The 21,163-nt window shown below is 40.2% G+C and overlaps 1 protein-coding gene across 2 annotated transcripts in view; it reads right to left on the bottom strand.

Moving 5' to 3' along the window:
* The window catches only part of SYNPR (synaptoporin), a 294,799-nt gene that overhangs the window by 29,394 nt on the left and 244,242 nt on the right, over window positions 1-21,163 (bottom strand). For both annotated transcript variants that reach the window (XM_005600497.4, XM_001488317.6), the window contains one exon: window positions 14,081-14,279. In XM_005600497.4, the coding sequence (XP_005600554.2) occupies window positions 14,081-14,279 (199 nt within the window). The remainder of the gene's footprint in view (window positions 1-14,080; window positions 14,280-21,163) is intronic.

The following is a 21,163-nucleotide window of genomic DNA, read 5'->3' on the forward strand; positions in this document are numbered from 1 at the left end:
TTCATTCCTTTGAGAATCGCTTACTGAGTTCCTGCTCTGTCCTAGTTAGAGCTGGTTCTTCAGAAACAACAAAATCAGTCCGACCTTCAGGAAGCTCATTTTCCAGCAAAGGAAACTGACACATAAGCAGAAAACTGAAAACATGGCATTGTCCTGGGATCACAGATGTGGGGTGGATCACCTTGTCTGGCCAGAAAAATTTTTCTTCCAGGAAAATTTCATTTGTTTTAGAGAAATAAGTTGACTTAACTTCCACTCATTCCAGGAACCCATTTGTATATAGTCTAACACCAAATTACTTTATATCAACAAGGGTATAAAGTCTTAGTGAATTGGCTTTATTTTATTAGGCATAGCAGAAAAGACGTTTCTCTTCTTTTATAAGAATTTGGAAATTATCTGAATTTTGAAAACAGAATATTACCAGTTCTCTACTTTTCTTTGGGGGAAATTCATATCCAAGTCTTTAAGAGCATGGCTCTTATTGAAGAATAGTTTTTTAGTGTTCAGATTACAAATTTACCAAATTACCTCCCACAATCGGAAAACAGGCATCAGTAACCAGGGGCTGAAATGATGCTTCAGAAATTGATAAATCTGAATTCACCTTGACGAAAGACAATTACAAATACCTCTTTTAAATGAAAAGTGTGAATTAAGGCCAAATTTCAAATTTTAAGAGAGGAACAAAGACTGGAGCAATGCTGTGTGTACTACATTTTGATTCTGTTTCCCTCTTAGAAAATGATTAATTAGAACAAGTGCATGACAGAGATACCTAAAGATTCTTCAGTTGGGCAGACTCCCTGTACATAGTAGTATGCATGTTATAGGTAGGATCTGAGAGGAAATAGGGTCCAACATTTTGATATAGTAAGCTCAGTTTCTTCTGAGATGAGGCATTGTTTTAATAACAATGATGCTTATTGGGATTTTCGAAATCCTGATGCTTAAAGTATAGCAGTCTCAATGGACACGTCCCATGTCGCTAGGCTCAGATCTGGCTAGTACATATTCTATATTTTGGGGAGCTCTTCTTCTGTTTCTCTTGGAATATACATTTGCTGTGCGCAGCCAGTGCTAACCATCATTCCTGGTACACAGTAGGAACTCAATGAATACGTGTTGAAAGACCCTGTCCTTGATGTCCAGCTTGGAAGGTCATCAATTTCACTTTTAATACTAACTTTAGGGGACTCTAGCCGCGTTAGAAAAAGTCCTGGCCCTTCAGATAGTTAATATTTAGCGTTGGAATCTGACAACGTCACATCTAACTAAAGTACAAAGCAGTAATGGTTTTTGTGCAAAGAAAGATTTCCATACAGAGCTATGGAGGTTTGAGGAGGGAGGATGGATATACCTTCAAGAGTAAGGATGTGGATAGTGAAGAAATACTTCATGGAACAGATGGCATTTGAGATGGGTCTTTGAGGATGAGTCAGATTCTGATAGGCTGAGATGGGGAAGGGGAGGCGGACCTTCCGGGTGGCAGGTGCTCAATAACTATGCAGAAATAGGAACGTATACAGCACATTTAGGGAATGGTAAGCAGTCCAGTTTGGCTAAAACATGGGATGTAGAGAATGGTAGGAAATGGCTCTGGAGAGTAGGTTATGGCTCAGGAAGGCCTTGAGTGCTGGAGTGAGGAGTGAGTCTTTCTTTCTATAAGCCAGAGAAGGCCAATGGCATAAACATAGCTGTATTTGGAATGATGGTTGAAAGAATGGAGGACAAGAGGTAGGAGACCACCCTATTGAGAGTCTCCATAAACAGGACCTAACATGCATCAGTTCTCTCCTTTCCACAGCCCCTGACTCAGCCTGGAATCTCTATAATGGGTGAAAAAAAAAAGCCAAGGAAGGCTGTGGGACATAGCTTAATTGGGTGTTCGAAAGGAGCCACCAGATTCGCACTGAAGCTCTTGGCAGGCTGGCTGTGGTAGGCAGGGCTGGACAAAGACTCCTACCAATCTTGCTGCTCCCCGACCATCTGCTGTCTTGTCACACACAGAACTGCAGGCATTGGAGATACCCCAGGACAAAATTTATAAAGCATTCCATTATGTTAAAAAATCATCACATGGAATTCCTGTATGTTTGTTTTCTTCTTCCATTTGTGGCCAGAGGAGAAGGTAATGGTTTTGAACTTCACTTACTGAGCCTCAGTGAGAAAGGATACCGCCAAACTTAAAGGTATGCAGAGCCCTCCTCTGGGGCCAGGCTTACGTGCTGTGCCGGTCAATGCCCATCTTGGGGATTTCTCCCTGGTAATTGAAGCCTGAGCTTCTGCATACTTAAACATGGCTTGAATTGAATTTTTGATGTCCCTGTAGTATCTCAGGTTTCAAAGCAAATCTTTCAGTGGCAGCCTCCTTAGAGCAAGTTGTTTTATTTTTTTCCTCTCTGAGAAGAATATTCTCTTTGTAGATCTTTTTGGGAGATCTGTTCTCCAACTGCATAAGATTGCCGGGTCTAGGGTAGAGACCGAAGTTGGAATCCAAATTTTTCACTCAGACAGAGATAATTTGTTAGGGATATGTTTTATATGGATTTAATAATAGAAACTTCTGCTTTAAAAATCAGAAAGATAATCAATTTCTGGGTTTTTATCCTAAAGAAATGATTTAAAATATGTGTCAAGATTGAAGTTCATGGGTGATCATTATAGCATTGCTTACAAGAGAGAAAAATTCAAAGCCATGCAAAATTCAAAGTCTGACAATAAGAGGTTGGTTAAATAGTTCATGTTATCTATCTCACTGTACTGGAATATTATGCAGCCATTACAAATGGAAACAAGTAGAGTTAAATAAAAATGAATATGAAAGTACTACTACAGTTATTCCACCTTATTCTTTCTTGGAATAAAGAAATAAACTGTTATTAAGTATCTACTATGTGCTTACACCTAACCATCATACTAGACATTTGTTATTTCATCTTAATAATGATCTTTTGACATATGGGTTCTTATAACATTTTTACAGAGAAGGTAGAAGTTATGTATACGTCAAGATCATTTCATTTGGCAAGCATGAGACACCCAAATCAAACTAGCAAGCACAAAGGAAAATTCAGTAGCTTACATAACTGGAAAGTCTAGAGTGTGTCGAGCTTCAGGTATGGCCAAATCCAGATGCTCCTTTTTTTTTTTTTGGTCACATCTCTGTGTCTCTCTCCACCTTCCTTTCTCTCCATATCTAGGCTCTGCTTATCCCTGCTCAGCTTCATTCTTTACACAGATTCTTTCCACATGGTGGGCAATGTGGCCACCATCAGCTAGACTCACATCTTCCCAGCCTAGCAACTCCACAGGAAGAAGAACTTCACTCCATAGATAAATGCCAGAGGAGACTTTGATTGCCTGGCTTGAGTCACTTGACCATCTTGTATTATCGGGTGAGACACCGTAATTGATAGTCTTGCACAACTGTATGAGTGGGAGTGGGCTGGTTCCCCCAAAGAGGGAAGCTGGCAGGCTGAAAAAATCATCTACTATTATATTATTTCTCTCTACATTCTTGCTCAAGCCATTCCTTGTTCAAAAAGCCCTCCCTTCCATCCAGCTGGTGTCTATTCCTCGTCAAGTCTCACGGACTCCATAAAGCTTCTTTGACCGCTCAAGCTGATAAATAGCACATGTTCTTTTCTGTTGATTCCTACATGATATCTCTATCACTGATAATAAAAAAACACATTTGTTTTGTGCTTTTATCATGTGTCTTTGTTTTGTCTTATTGACTTGACTGTCAGCTCCTGGATGGTGAAGACTTGTGTATTTCATGCCTCTACAGTCCCCATTGGTCTTGCACAAAGTGGGTGCTGACTAAGCTGATAGACATTCTTGGATTTTCCTTTTCCTACTTCCAGGTAAAAATGGGTGGCAGTATAGCACTGTGGCAAAGAGCCTGTCTCTGGGGTCTAGCTCACTGTGCATCACTCTACAAGTCACTTAACTTCTGTAAATCGGATTCATCATCTGTAAAATGGGCACAATAATACCTGCCTTAAAGCTATTTGGAGAATTAAACAAGATGACTTCTAACTTTTATCTTATTTAATTTCTGGCCTATGGAAAGTGCTCAAGAGTAAATGGCAGCCCAAATGATGGCATTTTAGCCTGCTTTTCCCTCAACTGCAATTTTCTAAGCTTTTTTTCCACCATAATATATATATATATATATATATATATATATATATATATATTTTTTTTGTCTTATAATTTCTAGGTTGTCAATATCTACATACTTTTCTGCCCATAGGTATGGCTAGTCAATTGGCTAGTGGACCTACCAGGCCACAAATAAAACTCATTGCAATTCAGGCTTAGCTGTTTATTTCTTGAGACATTATATGAACTGATTAGATATTTCTTAGATGTTTCAGAATAACATGGAGGCAGATTTGAAGTTGCAAGTCTCAGATAGGTAAGTGTTTGAGTCAAAGATGAGATCACATCTTGGCCAACCTCTCAGGTATTTTCAATCACTATGTCTCTCCTAAGGGATCTAAACCAGTTTTACCTTGAGTCACGTTCTCCGTGTTCCCAGGGCAAATTCTGAAGCACTTCTTGTATAGCTCTGTGGCTTTGATTAGAGTCCTGCTAATAAGCAATGGAAATGAAGATGCCCAGCTGGGAGAAAGGGCTAAGAGGGCTGGAAAAATCCAAGCTCTGGACTTTGTGCCAATTATTTGAAAGTTTAATGAACTGTGGGTATTAGTGCAAGACATTCTCAAACTCCTGAGAGCCCTGGCGAATCCAAAGCTGCGTGTGGCACTGTCTGCTTGTTCTGGAATCAAAGAAATACACCTAGCAAATAGTAAGGATATTTTTGCCATCACGCTGAGGGGGGAGGTGGGAGATATTTCACCATTTTCAAAAGATGATGAGGAGGAGGGTGAAAGTCTGAACCTAGTTTCTCAGTTGGATGCCCCCAAATAATCAAATTTTCCAAGTTTCTTCCTGTTACACAATTGTACTCTTTACACTCTCATGTCATTTTCAGGCTTGCCCCCTGATGAGGGATTCTAGCTCCTGTCCTCTGAAGCCTAGTTCATTTAATGGAGCTGTGTTCTTTCCGCTCCTTCCCTGAAGCGTGAGATCTGAGTGACACGGTGGAGGTAGGAGAGCTGAACAGAGAGAAACCAAGTGATGGGGGCCAGGGGGAAACCCCCTCTTAGGGCTGATTGCATTTGTCTGTAATGACAGCAGCTGATGTTGAATTTGGAGCCTCAAAGAATAAAAAATAATAAGAAAGACCATTTGACGTCAACAGTGCAAAAAGAAGCCTTCCAAAGCATTTCTCAAGATGAGAAAGTCAGTGGAATTGGTACTTATCCACTTGTTTTCCAGCCAATCAGTCCATTGAGGTTGAATAAACACCAGCTACATAGAAAGCACAGTACAGACACCAGGGCAGATAATAATCCAAGGCTGATGAAAATAAAGGCTTGCATTAATGAGCACCTGCTGAGTGCCTGGTGGTGTTCTAACTGTTTTATGTGTAATAACTCATTTAAACTGACCAACAACTTTATATGTTAGGAACCATTGTTATCTCTATTTCACAGGCAAAGAAATGAAAGCACAGAGACTTTCTTAACCTGCCCAAAGTCACACAGATGACAGGTGGTGGTACTACTGAGATTTGGGCCCAGGCAGTCTGGGTACAGAACCTGAATTTTTAGCCACTGGTCCCTCCTGTGTCCCTGTGATAGCTTTTGCCCTCAAGAGCAAGAGGAATAAGGCAGGCAGCTTGAGGCCAGGAGCTAGGTCTTATTCTGCTCTGTGTCTTTGGTGCCTAGCACAGGGTCTGGGACCCAGTGGGACTTAAGCACCATGATCAGTACTCTTGAATCCAAGAAAGAGATTTGTCTTGTAATCAAAAAGGAAATCCACATGAACTTTTGTTGGATTGGAAAACAAAAACTAAAAGCCAACAGTGCCCAACGGGGATACTATAAGGAAAAACCAATATAAGAAAAATTAGTTTTAAAAAACTGTGGATAGCTATTAATGGAAAAGGGAAACATCTTTGTTCCCTTCGTTCCCAGCTTTATACCATTTTGGGAGTCTCGCTGAAATGACCTGTAGCCCTGAGTTTAAACTAGTGCCCTGAGTTGCTTGGAAACATTCAAATTGGTTCAAATTTCATAATTAGAGATGGAGTCAGAGGCAGTATAAAAGCTCTTGAAGGCTTCTGGGAAAATAGAAGAGTTCTTCCAGGGCTAATGTCTAAAATTGGTTAAAGAATTGGGGTTGGCATTTTCCCCTCTAGTATGTCAGCTAGATTAGAAGGCAGAGTTTGGGAGAAAAAGGCTATGAAGCTGAAACTTTAGATTGGAGGAAAGCGTGTGTGTGTGTTGAGGGGTAGCTAAGAGAGGGAACACAAGAAGACAGAGGGAGGGGGGTAGCCAAGAGCCAGCAGTAAGATCCATAGACCAAGAGAAATGGACACAGTGAGGGGTAGAGTGTTCTCCATAAGTGGGAGAATTCAGATAAAAATGATGCCACTTCAGAGCTGAGGCCAGATAGACCTGAATTGCCCTCAGGGCAAGTAACCTGAGGCAAGTCTCTTAAACTTCCTCAGCTTCAGCTTTTGCATCTCAAGAATAGAAATTAAAATACCAAACTCAAAAGATTAGCTTCAACATTTGAAGAGAAGACAACAGAAAAGCGCTGTGCAGTGCCTGCCACACAGTAGGTGCTCAACAGTTGCTGGTTGTTGCTGTAAATCAGGTTTCTCCACCTCAGCACTGTTCACATTGTGAGCCAGATAGTTCTATGTTATGGTGGGCCAGCAATAGTCCCCCAGGTAGTGCCAATCAAAAACGTCTCTAGACATTGCCAAATGTCCCTCCAACCCGTTGAGAACCACTGGTCTATTTGAGAACGGGAGCACAGTTCCTTCCGCGTGTGCTGCGTCATGGAGTAGACACATTTCACGTTCCATGTTGTTTTAAACGAAAAAAAGAAACACACAGGAAAGACACATTTGGGGCTTTGCCAAGTTTCCATGAGGTCCTGATTTTCTAGTTGAATGACGAGTTCCCTGGAATGAGAGAAAATCTGACAAAAATGCGTTGGGATTCAGACAGACATTCTCCACTAGCCCTCTGAAGGCACCGACTCCAACACAGGGTGAGAAGAGCTCTGGGCTCCTGGAGAATCCCACTGATTCTACAAGCAGTTCACTACCTTTATTAAAGCTATTGGACTACAGCTCATTTCTTTGCTTAACTAGTTAATTGGAGAAACGTGGTACCAAATACGTGGGAATTAACTATCGTTTAAATTGTAATTAAGAATCCACTGATCATAAAGAAGCTGGAAAAGAGCTGAGGATGTAAAATCTGATAAAACATGTAGATAGGTATGCTGGGAACATTCTAAATGGATTAATTTATTTTCTTTCAAGTGTGGAGCCAATTCTGGAAAAATGCGTTTGTTGATGCAAAATGTTTAGTAGTTTAGATTAAGAGTTCATTTAAGGCTAGGTCCATACCCTTTCCTAATATCAACACTTCTTGTTTCAAAGAGTGAGGAGGTGGAAAACACGCACACACACACAAACACACACCCCACAAGCCAGAGTGTACAAATCTGACAGGCTTCCCCATAACTAACAAGATATACACGTTGGGAGCTTCAAACGATGTTACTCTTCTTAGCATCAAATACACTGCAGCTGGGGGAGAACTTCAAAAATAATATCTCCCACTCATCCTCTCACCAAACACCAGATGCTCTGGAGCAGTCTTTAGTCTTAGTCCACCCCCTGGAACCCGGGAGGGAGTGCCCTGGCTTCTAGGTGGAGGTATACTTCCTCCTCTAGGTTCCTAAAGCCCATCTACAAACCTCCAGCATTTGTAGGAGAGTTATAATTATTAGATAACTTTCCTCACAAACTGGATGCTTTTAATTCACCCATATATACATGTTGCTTGGCCTGTGGAAGTTACGTATTACCTGTTAAAATGAAATACACTTAGACGTGAAGTGGAATTAACATGATGAGAGAGAGAAGAAAGAGAGGAGAGAAGAGGGAAGGAAGGGAGGGGAAGGGAAGGAGAGGGAACGGAGGAGGAGAGAGAGAGATTTCTTAGCAATTTCACAATAGTTCAGAGACTGCACTTCTGATTTCCATCTCTGATTACAGCCAAGAAAGATGGAGTGGATGGTTAGGAACCAGTGTTTGATTCTTGGAGCATCCAGCTCTGTCTGCCTCCTATTTTCCTTCCTTAGTAATGCCCTTAGCCCTTACTTCAGAAGGAGGAGGCTTATTTAGGTCTAGGGGGTTAAAAACCCACCTTCCAGTCATCTAATGGAGTGGGGTTCCAGAAACAGAAAGGTCAATCGGATGGCTCAACCTAGCAATTGTGATCTTAGAAGTAGTTCTGAGTCAAGCTCTATCCTTGGGGGATTCAGAGGAGAAGACAGTGCCTGGGGTAGAGGACCTGGAGGAAAGTGGAATTGTGAGGGCTGCAGGCAATGAAAGGAAGGCGCCTGCAATTTCCCTTTACAGGGCTAGGGCTAAGGTACTACTTAGCAATGGGCAGAGAATAATGAAAATGAATGACAGTAACAGTATTACAATTAGATACCATTAACTGATTGCTTACTGTGTGCCTTTCCCTGTGCAAAACGCTTTGCAAACATTAACGCTTGCTTGCCTTACAGCAGCCCTGTGACCCGTGTGTTATCATTAGCTTCATTCTACAGATAAAGTAAGGGTTTCCAAATGTTAAATAATGGGTCACATGGGAGAATTAAAATCCAGGACTCTGTAGCTTAGCCCCAAGCCTTAAAATCACTGGACTAAGAGTTTGAGTCCTTGTTCCGCCATTAACTTCTTCTCTGACCACAGGCAAGGTTTCTAATTGCCCAGGTCCTCATTTTCCAATGCCTGGTGCTCAGTGAAGAGGAGTCAAATTGAATCTGCAGAATGGGGTTGATTTTAATTACTCTACTTCTCTCTCAGGATTATTTTAAGCTAGATGGGAAATATGAAAATATTTGGAATGCACTGGGCATAAACCAAATGTGAGCCACGATACCACTGCGTGCCTGCAATGGGCAAACACTTCTAGTCCATAAACTGCCTCCTGTGAACCTGGTCTCCTTTATGGGAAAAGGAGAGTTTGAATAGCCCAGCCCCTTCCTTTCCCATGAAATCTCAACAAGGATATTGATTCTCCTTAAGCTCCTAGAGTAGTCACTTTAAACCAAATCTCTCATGACAAGGATCCACCAGAATGCGGATGGTGTTTATTATATACTCATTCTTAGAGCACTCTGTCAGCCCTGTAAGATAAGTTATTTTTTTTAAAACCTACTTTACAGTAATCTGAAAAACCCCTAAAGCCTCACAGTATCACTGTTTGACATGAGATCTGAAAATGGCTCAGAATATCCTGCCACAGAAATCTAGGCAGGAGGTTGGTTTTAAAACTGTCCTCTAAGGAAAATGACAAAATGATATAACCAAATGTGACATTTCAATTCCACAATTATGCACCATTCAGGTGGCCATATCCACTTTCTGAGAACTGATATTTATTCATCTGCAGAAGAAGGAACTTATTTTAGTGAGGTACAGTAGCTGGCTGATTCCTTTGGCCCGATTTTCTCATTATTGTGTCATTCAGCATCATTAACAATTATGTTACTTCTAAAGACATTCAAATTTTCATTTTTTACTTAAAGATGTGCTGTCTTGTCAAGCATATTCAGTAGAAAAAGATATTTTTTAAAAATAGCCATTGATAAGCTTGGCCCCAGTCTGTCTGAAATTGCTCACAACTGCTTGCAAATGTATAGGAATCAGTCCTGGTAATCTCTATTCATAATACACATTGATCTTGGGCATTTTTAAAGCTTATTTTCTACCAATGACATCTTCCGTGTGCAACAGAGATAAACAGCAGCACAAGCAGAACCCTCATGTTATTCTGGCATCATATATCCATGGCAGCCATCCCATAACTCCAAATGGATCTTGAAGGCAAATAAAAAACCTCTATGACAGTCAAATGAGCAGAAAAGTCTAGAGGTTATAGGGTTTGGTTTCTCTCTAAATAGAGTAAGATAACATAGGAGCTGTCCAGATGTATAAACCAATCTGTCTGATCTACCTCCACCCCTCTAACTTCCTAACACTTTGCCCATCAGGATTTTGGACCCTCTTGTCCAAAATGGTGGCTATGAATTTGGGCCCTGGATTTGGAGAGACCTCGGTTCAAACTCTCTACCCTCTGACTATGAGTGATGTGACCTGGGAGAGTTGGGCAACCTCTCTGAGCGTCCCTTTCCTCATCAGTAAATGTGAATAATAATATAAGCTGGCGTTGTTGTAAGTGTTAAACCAGCTTGACACCTAGTAGAAACTCAATCAATACCAGTTACCATTACTGTTGTTATTATAGACACCATTACCATCCTCATCACTTTCCTACCATTGATCTTATTTATGCATGATGTGTAACGTCATGCCCTAGCGGATTACAGAGCAAGATGGGAAATTGTTAATTTTTGGATGTGAACTAGCTTAGAGGGATACCTGATTTCTTTAAACTGCTTAAATTAGTTCATGTCAGCGCAATATACTAACCTTGTTATTTCAGACTAAAAGTTTTTTTGACTTGGAGAATCCTGAATTACAGAATAAAGAAAAAAATGTGTTTTGTTAAAAACAAAGCAACAAGAATGAAAAAGAAGAGATGGTAACAAGAACAGAGATGCCCAAGTAATGATCAGTAGCTATCTCTCTGAATAAATAGAACTGGCTTAAAACAAGTAGATTTAACACAGCATATGAAAGTTTTCTTAGATGTGAACCACCTTCTTTTTTTTTTTTTTTTTTGAGGAAGATTAGCCCTGAGCTAACTACTGCCGGTCCTCCTCTTTTTTGCTGAGGAAGCCCGGCCCTGATCTGTGTCCATCCTCCTCTACTTTATATGTGGGACGCCTACCACAGCATGGTGTGCCAAAGGGTGCCATGTCTGCACCTGGGATCCGAACCGGCAAACCCCGGGCCGCTGAGAAGCGGGATGTGCGAACTTAACCACTGCACCACCAGGCCGGCCCCTGAACCACCTTCTTGAGATCTTGCTCACACTGTGTATTTGCTTTAACCTGCTGACTCACAATTAAAGGTGGGTATAACAGCCCTCCCTTCCTCCCCCAATCATGGCCTCATCTTGGTAGGGTCAGAACTGTTAAGGTTTGCCGTTGGCAGCTGCAATGGCATCATGCTGATCCCCCACATTCATTCTGCCTCTGTGACTCCTAGGACTCAGGCTCATTTTTAAATTAACTTTTATCTCCTAAGTAATGAACACATCAGTTGTTTAATATCACAGAAGTTTCATCTAGGCGCCTTTCCTTTTTTATTACTAGAATGATCTCCCCTGCCCCTCCTCTTCATCCACAATGTAATAAAACAAAACCTACCCAGTGTAATACACAATTCAGGATATCATTATATCCTGCTTGATGGGAAAGACTACTGACACAGAGATGAAGTAGCATGCCTTCGCAAGATTATGTCATATGAGGAGAATGTAGTTTTATATAACAAAAGAGATCTTTTCCCATTTTATGGGCAAACTAGCTGAGTCAACTTCTCTCTAGAAGTGAGGATAGTTCCTCAGACTTTTGAATTCTGTGGTCATATCTTCATGTATTCAGGAATGGATGTGTGCATGTTGGTTTTATGGTATATATATATAATATATACATATGTATAGCAGTGTCTTCTGCATATCTATCTGTATAGGAGACTCTGTTAAAGATATCCTAAAACTATTAACACTCCTACCTCCAATTTGAGAGGAAAAAAAAGATGCCCGTTCAAATGTTTGAGTTCTGCTCCATTACTCTTCTTTTCCCAAGATAATATATTAAAGTGCTACAAATGTGAATTTTCCCTGTCCCTTCAAACTAAATCAAAAAGTTCTGCAGAGAGTTCTCCCTGTTACCCTTCAAAATGTGTTTATTTTAAGCTTCAGGTCTCTATAATATAGAGATTAGATTAAAGATGTGTAAAATTTATTTTACTCACATACTCCCTAAAAGAATTTTGAAAAACTGTGTTCCTACCTCTATAAATTTGACATCTAATTTTGTTTTTATTAAAAGTCTAAATTGGGAGCTGGGCCAGTGATGCAGTGGTTAAGCTGGTGCCCTCTGCTTCAGTGGCTCGGGGTTGGCTGGTTCAGATCCTGGCTGAGACCTAGTACCATTCATCAACCCATGCTATGGTGGCGTCCCACATAAAATAGAGGAACACTGGCACAGATGTTAACTCAGCGGCAATCTTCCTCCAGAAAAAAAGGGAGATTGGCAACAGATGTTAGCTCAGGGCCAATCTTCCTCATCAAAAAAAAAAATCTAAATTGTTGCAAAGAATATAATTTCTGGTGTAAGTATTGATATTTTAAAACAGACCCATGGTATCCATTTTTAAATGAGTCCAATGGAATAGTTATTTGACACTCTCTATTTTCCATTTAAAAAACTAATAAAAAAGTTCTTGTTTAACAGTTGGAAATTTTACATCGTCTTTTTGTTCTCTTTGAACTTGTATTTCCAGATTTCCTTCACAGAATTATAGCCTAATATAATATTTTAACACTGGAAAGCATTTTATCAATCATCCTATTATATTTCTTTGCAACAAAAATACATATATAAATTTAAATTACTTTTGAATTACCCATGACCCTAGCACTTTAAGTATCAAAAATTTCTTTTGGGTTATAATCATTACAAATATTAATGCACAATTGTCCAAAACAATACAAACGTATTATAAATTTTAATATTTATTAAATTTAAACAGTAAAATTTTTACTAGAAATGTATTGGGCTGTTTTTTCCTTCAATGAGTTTATATATTTTGGGGGACAAATATTATTTATTTCTAGAATGAGACGTGATTCAGCATAAATTCTATTCCCATTTTTCATTTTATAGATGTGTTGAGAAAGCTTGTTCGCATAAATGAGTAGAGGAGAATGGATGGAGTTTTGTTACAGCAATGTCATTAATTTCTTTGAATTCTTTCTGAGTTATATGCCCCAGATGACATAATGATCTGTCATCAAAAATTATTTTTTAATGGTCTATCACCTGACAAGTAGATTAGGACTTGCCATTTTATTGAAAGAAAGAAATTGGAAACTTCCTTATATGCAAATAGTACATTATCCAGGTATTAGAATCACTCATTTTCGTCTACCAACACCAACATTTCCAATAGTCCCTTTTTTTAGCACCTCAAAAGTTTTGCATGCTACCATGTACTGTGTAATATTTGGGATGGAAAAAAAGGATGCTTTTCTTTTATAAAATGGGAGTACATGATTGAGAAAAAAGACAGCAAAATATTTTCAGATGTAGGGCATTGTCAGTAAGATACATTTTAGGCAAATGTACAAGTGAAGGTTGAGAAATTTAAAATCTATTACCTTAAAATTACCCACATCCCTGTACCCCTTGAGAGTTGTTGGGCCTCCCTAGGTGTATGTGTGTCACTATTGGGATATGCTGGGCTTTGTTGGTTTTACCCACGTGAGTCCTTGAACCACTGTATAAGGAAAAAGAAAGTGGGAGGAAGGTTGGTGGTGGGAAGAGAGAGAGAGCGATGGAGAACTCCATCTTCAAACTAAACTGGTCTATGCCCAACTTATCATATACTAAGGGGATAATGCATTTCAAATAAGAACAAGTCATACTATCTAAATAACCAGTGAGAAAATTGGTTGACTAACTCCATAACGCTGGAATTATAAGTAAATCTGCAGCAACCCTCACTACTCTTTCCTTGATCTCATGGCTCTTCCAACCATTTATTTCAGAGGGGTTACTAGCAAGTTCATGATACTTTTCCAATGCAGAGGTACAAAAGAATGACAGACATTACATTTTTGTTTTAGATCCAAGAGATCTGGATGAAAAACAATGTGATTTCCTTTGAAATACCTGCCTTGAGGGCTCGGGTACCTCCAAAGCCCTTCAAACACTGGAAAAAGAAACGAGAAGGGACAGTAAAAGTTATTTCAAAATGCAAACCACTTACAATGAGTGGACCCCGGTTGTTTTCCCGATACTTGTTCTGGAAGAAAATGTAAACGACAGTGGCAGCCAAGGAGTAGAGGAAGGCGAAGACGGCGACGGTGACAAAGAACTCTGCTGAAGATGAGGAGTCGCCAATCAGTGCCAGCTTCTGCCGCTCCTTCCCCTCGCAGGTGGGCACCTCGAATGTCACCTGGTGCAACCTAAAGGGCCAGATTTAAGGAGACTCTTTAAAATGCTATGTCTACATGTTCTAAAGCAAAGTGAGATGAGATTCCGCAGTGTTATGGCATGCCTTTGTGACGAGTTCATTACGGAAATTACAGAGATTATAGCTGGAAATGTGGAAGCAAATATTGCAGTTAAACATCATTCCATTGGGTTTCACAATAGCTAGTCACTCTCGAGAGAGGGGAGGAGGGATGAAGAAAGCGAACTTGAAATGATGATGAATAGCTTCTGACATCCTCCTGCTTAAATTCTCCAATGCTTTCTCACCGTACTTAGACTCAAACTCTTAACTCCTTAACGTTGACCCACCAGGTCTTACATTAGGTCCTTATATCACAATCCTGGCTTAGAGTCTTTTCATTGACTGTTCCCTTTTCCTAAATCACCTTGTCCCCTGGCATTTCCCATGGCTGGCTCCTTCTCGGCATTCAGGTGTCCCCTAAGACATCATCTCTTAGGAGAGCCTTTTCCTGACCATTAATCTAAAGTAGCTCCTTTCCCTTAGACATTTCATCACATCACCCTGTTTAATGTCCTTCAAAGCACTCATCACCAGCCAAACCTGTCTTGGTAATAGATTTGATTCCTTGTTTTTTTGTTTCCACCATCCCCTCCATGATCATGGGGATTTTTTTTTTTTTTTTAGGAAGATTAGCCCTGAGCTAACTGCCGCCAATCCTCCTCTTTTTGCTGAGGAAGACTGGCCCTGAGCTAACATCCGTGCCCATCTTCCTCTGCTTTATATGTGGGAAGCCTACCACAGCATGGTTTGCCAAGTGGTGCCGTGTCTGCACCCAGGATCCAAAACAGTGAACCCCGGGCCACCGAAGCAGAAAATGCAAACTTAACCACCACGCCACCAGGCCGGCCCCACATCATGGGGATCTTGATCGTCTTCTTCTCTCTATATCCTGAACGCCTGACACTGTTAGGCACTCAGGAAATAGGACTTGGATAAGTGAAAGAACATTCTTGATTCTGTAAGATGACTGATAGATCCTAATTTGACTTAACTTTTAGAACTTCTATTTTAGAGCACAAGTTCTATCAGGACACCATCCAGGCTCACTATGTTACTTCACAGAGAAAAATAAAATTTTAGGGGGCAATACTTTCTGCTCAGTGAATAACACCTATAGAAGTTGTGTCAGATCCAGTACAACAGTTCAGGTTGTGAACTAGGTCATGAACCGTAATTCAACAGAAGAGCCAAAATTCTGCTGCTTCACAAAGGACTAAATTATTCCTGGAGTATTAGGGAGGCACTTGTAAAAGACGTGGTATTAGGTATTAGGCTTAGTGACATCAGTAAAGTATCACTTGGAAATTATCTACAGAAGTAACAGTGATGATAAAGCCATTGATGAACTTGGTAAATTCTCAACTTATGCTTAAGAAGTATTGTTCTTAAGCAAAACTTGATCTCTTTAAAACAGATTTGTTGTGCACATTCCCTTACAATGTACATAATAATATAATGATAAATTAATAATAGCAATAGCAGCTAACACATTGGAGTATTTCTTATGTGCCCGACATTGTGTTTTATTTGCAACATTTAATCTAATGCCCATAGCAACCCTATAATGTAGGTATTTTATTTCCCCCTCCCCCTTAACAGATGAGGAAATAGGCTTAGAAAGATTAAGTAATTTGTCTTAAGCCACGTTGCTAGTAAATTGGGCCTAGGATTTAAATCTGTGTCTGACTCCAGAGCTTGATTTTTTAACTTTTCCATTAACCTGTTCTGTTAAATAATGAGAATATTAACTAGGATAGATGTTTTCTCAAAGTGAAGCCCATGGACCATTAGCATCAAAATTACTAGAGGCTTTGTTAAGAATGTATATTCCAGGGCCTTGTCCCGGACCTACTGACTCGACAACTCTAGGAGTGCAGCCTAGTTGACAGCCAAGGCGGGAAAGGGCAGTCCCACTGAGTTGCTCATTTCTCAGAAACCTATTCTGCTTCATTTACTGCTTAAGAGAGAACTGTTTACACAGTCCACTTGATTTTGCTTGTGTAGACTGAGGCTCATCTCATTTCTTATCAACCAGAAAGATGTACAGCTTCAGTAAAATTCAGGAAAACAGAAGCATTCATCAAGCTTATATTGTAGATATACTCCTCCCCTTGCCAGAGATGTTAAAACATCTCCCAATAGTTTGGTCTGTGGGAACACTGAAAAATGAAATGGATTTAAAAAGTAATCATGCCAATTATTCTGACACAGGTGATTTTCATCAAATGTACACTTTTTCCTCATTATTTTGTAATATCCATTCAGAATATTCTTAACAAGCAACTCTGTAGCTCACACAATGGCTGGATGCTGAGGATAGAGTGGGGAACAAAGATGAGAAGGGATGGTTCCTGTCATGCGGAACCTCAAGGTTAGAGGAAAAGAGAATTTTTCTGAGAGGAGCCCTAGTCTAGTCTGGGGGTGGGGTGGGAAAACTAAGATGTCCTATGGAAGTGATTTTTAAACTGCAGCTTGAAAAATGGGTGGAAAGCATCCAGATCATAAGCTAAGGAAGAAAGCTCAATGGAATACTACTTCACACCCACTAGGATGGCTATGATCAAAAAGATTATAAGACAGGAATAACAAGTGTTGGCAAGATTGGATTGGAATAACAAGATAAGGTTGGAATAATAAATTCCAATTAGAGAAATTGGAACTTTCTTACATTGCTGGTGGAAGTGTAAAATGGTACAGTCACTTTGGAAAATACTCTGGCAGTTCTTCAAATGTTAAACATAGAGTTATCATACGATCCAGCAATTCTACTCTTAGATATGTAGCCAAGAAAAAAGATAACATTTGTCAGCATAAAATCTTGTATAAGAATATTTATAGCAGCATTATTAATAATAGCCAAAAAGTGGAAACAACGCAAACATCTGTTAGCTGATGAATGGATAAATGGATGGACAAAATGTGGTATATCCATAGGATGGAATAGTATTTGTCAACGAGAAGGAATGAAGTATTGATCCATGCTACAAAATGGATCAACCTTGAAAACATTATGCTAAGTGAAAGAAGCCAGACACAAAAGGCCACACATTGTATGATTCCATGTATATGAAATGTTCAGAATAGGCAAATTTATGGAGACAAAAAGTAGGTTGGTGTTTGCCTAGGGTTGGGGAGGGGATGATGGCTAAGTGGTACAGGAATTCTTTCGGGGATAATGAAAATGTTCTAGACTTGACTGTGGTGACAGATACACAACTTTGCGAATATACTAAAAGCCACCGAACTGTACATTTTTAAATGAATGAATGATATGGGATGTAAATTATATCTCAATAAAGCTGTTAAAATATGGGTAGGGAAGAGCATGTACCAAGATCTTGCTTAGGAAGGAGCATAGCACATGGGAGGAGATGAAATATGGCTTAGAAACTGGGATACGGCAGGAAAGGGGGTGAGTGGTACAGGACGAGATGGAGCAGTAGCCAGGGGCCTTCACGGCAGAGTCTCGTGGGACACGTTATAGATGTGGGTCTTTATCTTAAGACAAAGATGGTAAAGATTTTCTTATAATAACACATAAAACAAAAAGAACAGGCAAGGCCACGTCGCCTGCCGCAACTATTTAGAGATGTGCACACTTGCTTTCCGGGTGCCAGGATCAGCACTTCTTCCAACTGCTGGCTCCCTTGGCTGACACGCACAGATTGGGCCTGCAATCTTGTGTGCAGTGGGGGCAGCAGCGAGGAGGAGACTGAAATAATTGGTTTTCTTCTATGCAATCAGCTGAGTATCAACATTTTCCCCATTGCTAACTTATTGTGTTGATTTACAGTAAATGTTAATTGTGCTTATCTGCACAAGGCAAAAAAAAAATCACTAACAAATCTGCCGTGCTTATTAATGCCAATGATCTACAGCTTGGTATTTAGTCCACCAGGCACACTGGGGTGAAATCAGGAGAAAGAGGGGAAATGGGAATGAAGCTCTAAGCTAGTGCCTGTTCTGGGGGAGGGAGAAGGGATCATTTATAAAGGAACATGTCAGCTGAAAATAGTCTAAGCATAATAACTCATATCACTGAACATTTTGAATGCTATATGATGGTATAGATTGCTAAACATGTATATGTAACAGAAAGGTTCCTTTAAGCAACAGTTACATATATATGCATAAATACATATTTATGTTTTATTTTGGAGGGAAGATTTTATAGTCAGCATGTGCTTTGCAGCTGTAATAACTCTGGAAGCAAATATCATTCATTTAGAACCTAAACAAGGAAAAAACTGTTCTATAATGATAGAGCGCGTCAGTTGACAGAATCTGGAAGCCGATGGGACCACCTCTGATCTGCTGAAGAATTAGTCAGGCAGCAACTGCTGAGCCTGCAAAAGGGACCAAATCTAATTTGTTGATTTCAAATGTATAATTCCCTTCTTGGCTGGCCTGACTCCATCAAGAGGTAATTGAATTTCATTGGTCTTACTGTGTTGTGTCCATCAACGAAAAGCCTCCATGTTAGTTTTTTTAAAAAAAAAAAATTTTACCGATGCTTAAACACAGTCTTTTAAGCATTTCACTGCTGCTTCAATTAAACGAAAGGAACTGCTGGGCATCCACAGTTTTTAGTTCTGTCTGTAGGGTCTGGAAAAATATTAAGCAAGCTGGTATTGCTTTATTAACAAAAATATTTTTGAGAATAACCACCAACATTTTTCAACCTCTAGGCATTGTACTGGGTTCTTCACCAACTCATGTCTCAATGCTCATAGCAACTTTCTTAGGTAGGTACTATTGCTATCACCATTTTACAGATGAGGAAATTGAGGCTCGTAGTGAGCTGGCCTGAGGTCATGTGGCTAGTGGAGGGCAGAGATTAGTCTCGAATGCAAGCAGATTAGGAGGAGTCTATGCTAGTAGCTACTGCACATTTCTGCTTCTCTGCTTCAAAAGTTATAGCATCCTTAGATTTCCAGCCGAATGTTTCTATAAAAACAACCATGCCAGCTTTCCATGCCATCTAATCTAATGATAGACTGGTAGTTTATACTGAATAGGATTCTAAGCCAACATTCGTTCTGCTTCCACCTTGAAGTAGGTGAATTAGGCATTGCACAAGCTACTCAGCAATGACAGAGCTGACTCCCTGTAGACCAACCAATAAGAAGTCATTAAAAATTTCCTAGTTTCCAAATTTTGTCCTGAGTTTTTCTAACATTTGCCTCAGAAGCAAGTAGAGGGCAAATGAACCCGACTGCCTCAGGTACTGAAATTGTGATCATCACAGCTGGCGTGGTTCTTTAAAGGACAGCTCAGTCCATCTTTAGGGAGCGCTATACCATTATGGGCATCTGGTAATAAGACTTTGGAAATAATCGACAGCATCTGTCTGTAGGTATGGAAAAAAATAGTACGAAAGCTCCTAACAATACATCTGGGGGTGGCTCAATGCAAGACAGTAATGACATGTCCCAAGGGTGGTGATCCTGCCCAGGAGCAATTGTGGGAAGTATTAAGGGTGTTTGGGAGCAAGCTGCTGTCACTGAATTTCTGGTAGCCGGAGTTAAAGTGGCCGTGGGGAGATCAGAGAACAACTGGCAGATTGTGGTGCTGAGCACGTGTTCTCTTTACTTGATCATTTTCTATAGCCCGTTTCAATCCTTTTTAGTAGTTGATAGAGACTTTAATCCTCTTGCTCCACTTTTCTCTCTCTTTCCAATATGAAATATTGGCATTCGTCTGGTTTTAGATCGACTTTTCTTTTGCTAGCCATATGTGTGTCTATGTATAACAAGTGTGTTTGTGTATGCATTTACACACTCACACATATCCCCACTTGCTCAGCCTATATGATTCACAGCATAAATCACTACAAAATCCTGAGAGTTTACAAACACTTTCACACACTACATCTCAGTTTTTCTCCCCAGCAGCCTTCCCTATTTTACAGATGAGGACGTTGGAGCTCAATCATCTTGAAAGAATCATCAGAGGTCACCCAGGTGGCACAGAGAAGAGGCAAACTTAGAACTCAGAATTTCTGGTACCCAGCTCTAAGGTTTTTTACTTATGACCCAATTTCCACTTCTAAGTTTTCCAAACCATTGAATTTTCCATTATGCTCAAGTCTTTCATTCATTCCATAGGGATGTACTGAACCCCGTGTGCGGTCATTAGAGAAGCTAAGATGGGAAGGCAATGAGTTGTGAGGAATGCGAGTGGCGATTATCGAGGAGGTTGAAAAGGACAAGCCCCTGCCGTTGTCCTTTCCCCGGGTTTCTCACTGTGCCTGACACATGGCATTTGGTGATGCTCTTTAGGACAATGATAGTGATTCCACTTCTACTGCTACTGGGTGCTGATCACAAATTGATGTTCATTGAGTACATCCGAGGGCAGGCGCCATCCCAAACGCTTTCACATATTACCTCACTTAAACTTTCAAACTTGATGAAGTGGGTATTATTACCCTCGTTTTAGATGAGGAAACTGAGGAGCAGAGTAGTTAAGCGACTTGTTGAAGAGCCTTGAAATGCCATCTACCTGACTCCAAAGCACTTACTTTCAGCGTCCCATATGAAAAGAATATAATGCTGTCATTTTTACCCAGCACATATGTACTGAGTTCTTACACCATCGCTGGCTTTTCTGATGGCCTTCTTGCAGCTGGCTCTCTCTCTCTTGCCACTTTCAGTGGTTTTTCAACAGGAGAGTGACTGCGGGATGAATGTATGGGGTCTGTGACCATTTGTTCCACTCCTCCCCTGGCTCATGGGTCATTTCAAACTGGTTGTCAAGACTCACACATTAATTAGAGCAAGATTATTTCCTTTGCCACCAGCACCTCATAAGGCATATTTTGATGCTATGGTC

This window comes from Equus caballus, chromosome 16, assembly GCF_041296265.1.
Source record: "Equus caballus isolate H_3958 breed thoroughbred chromosome 16, TB-T2T, whole genome shotgun sequence".
Classification (NCBI taxonomy): domain Eukaryota; kingdom Metazoa; phylum Chordata; class Mammalia; order Perissodactyla; family Equidae; genus Equus; species Equus caballus.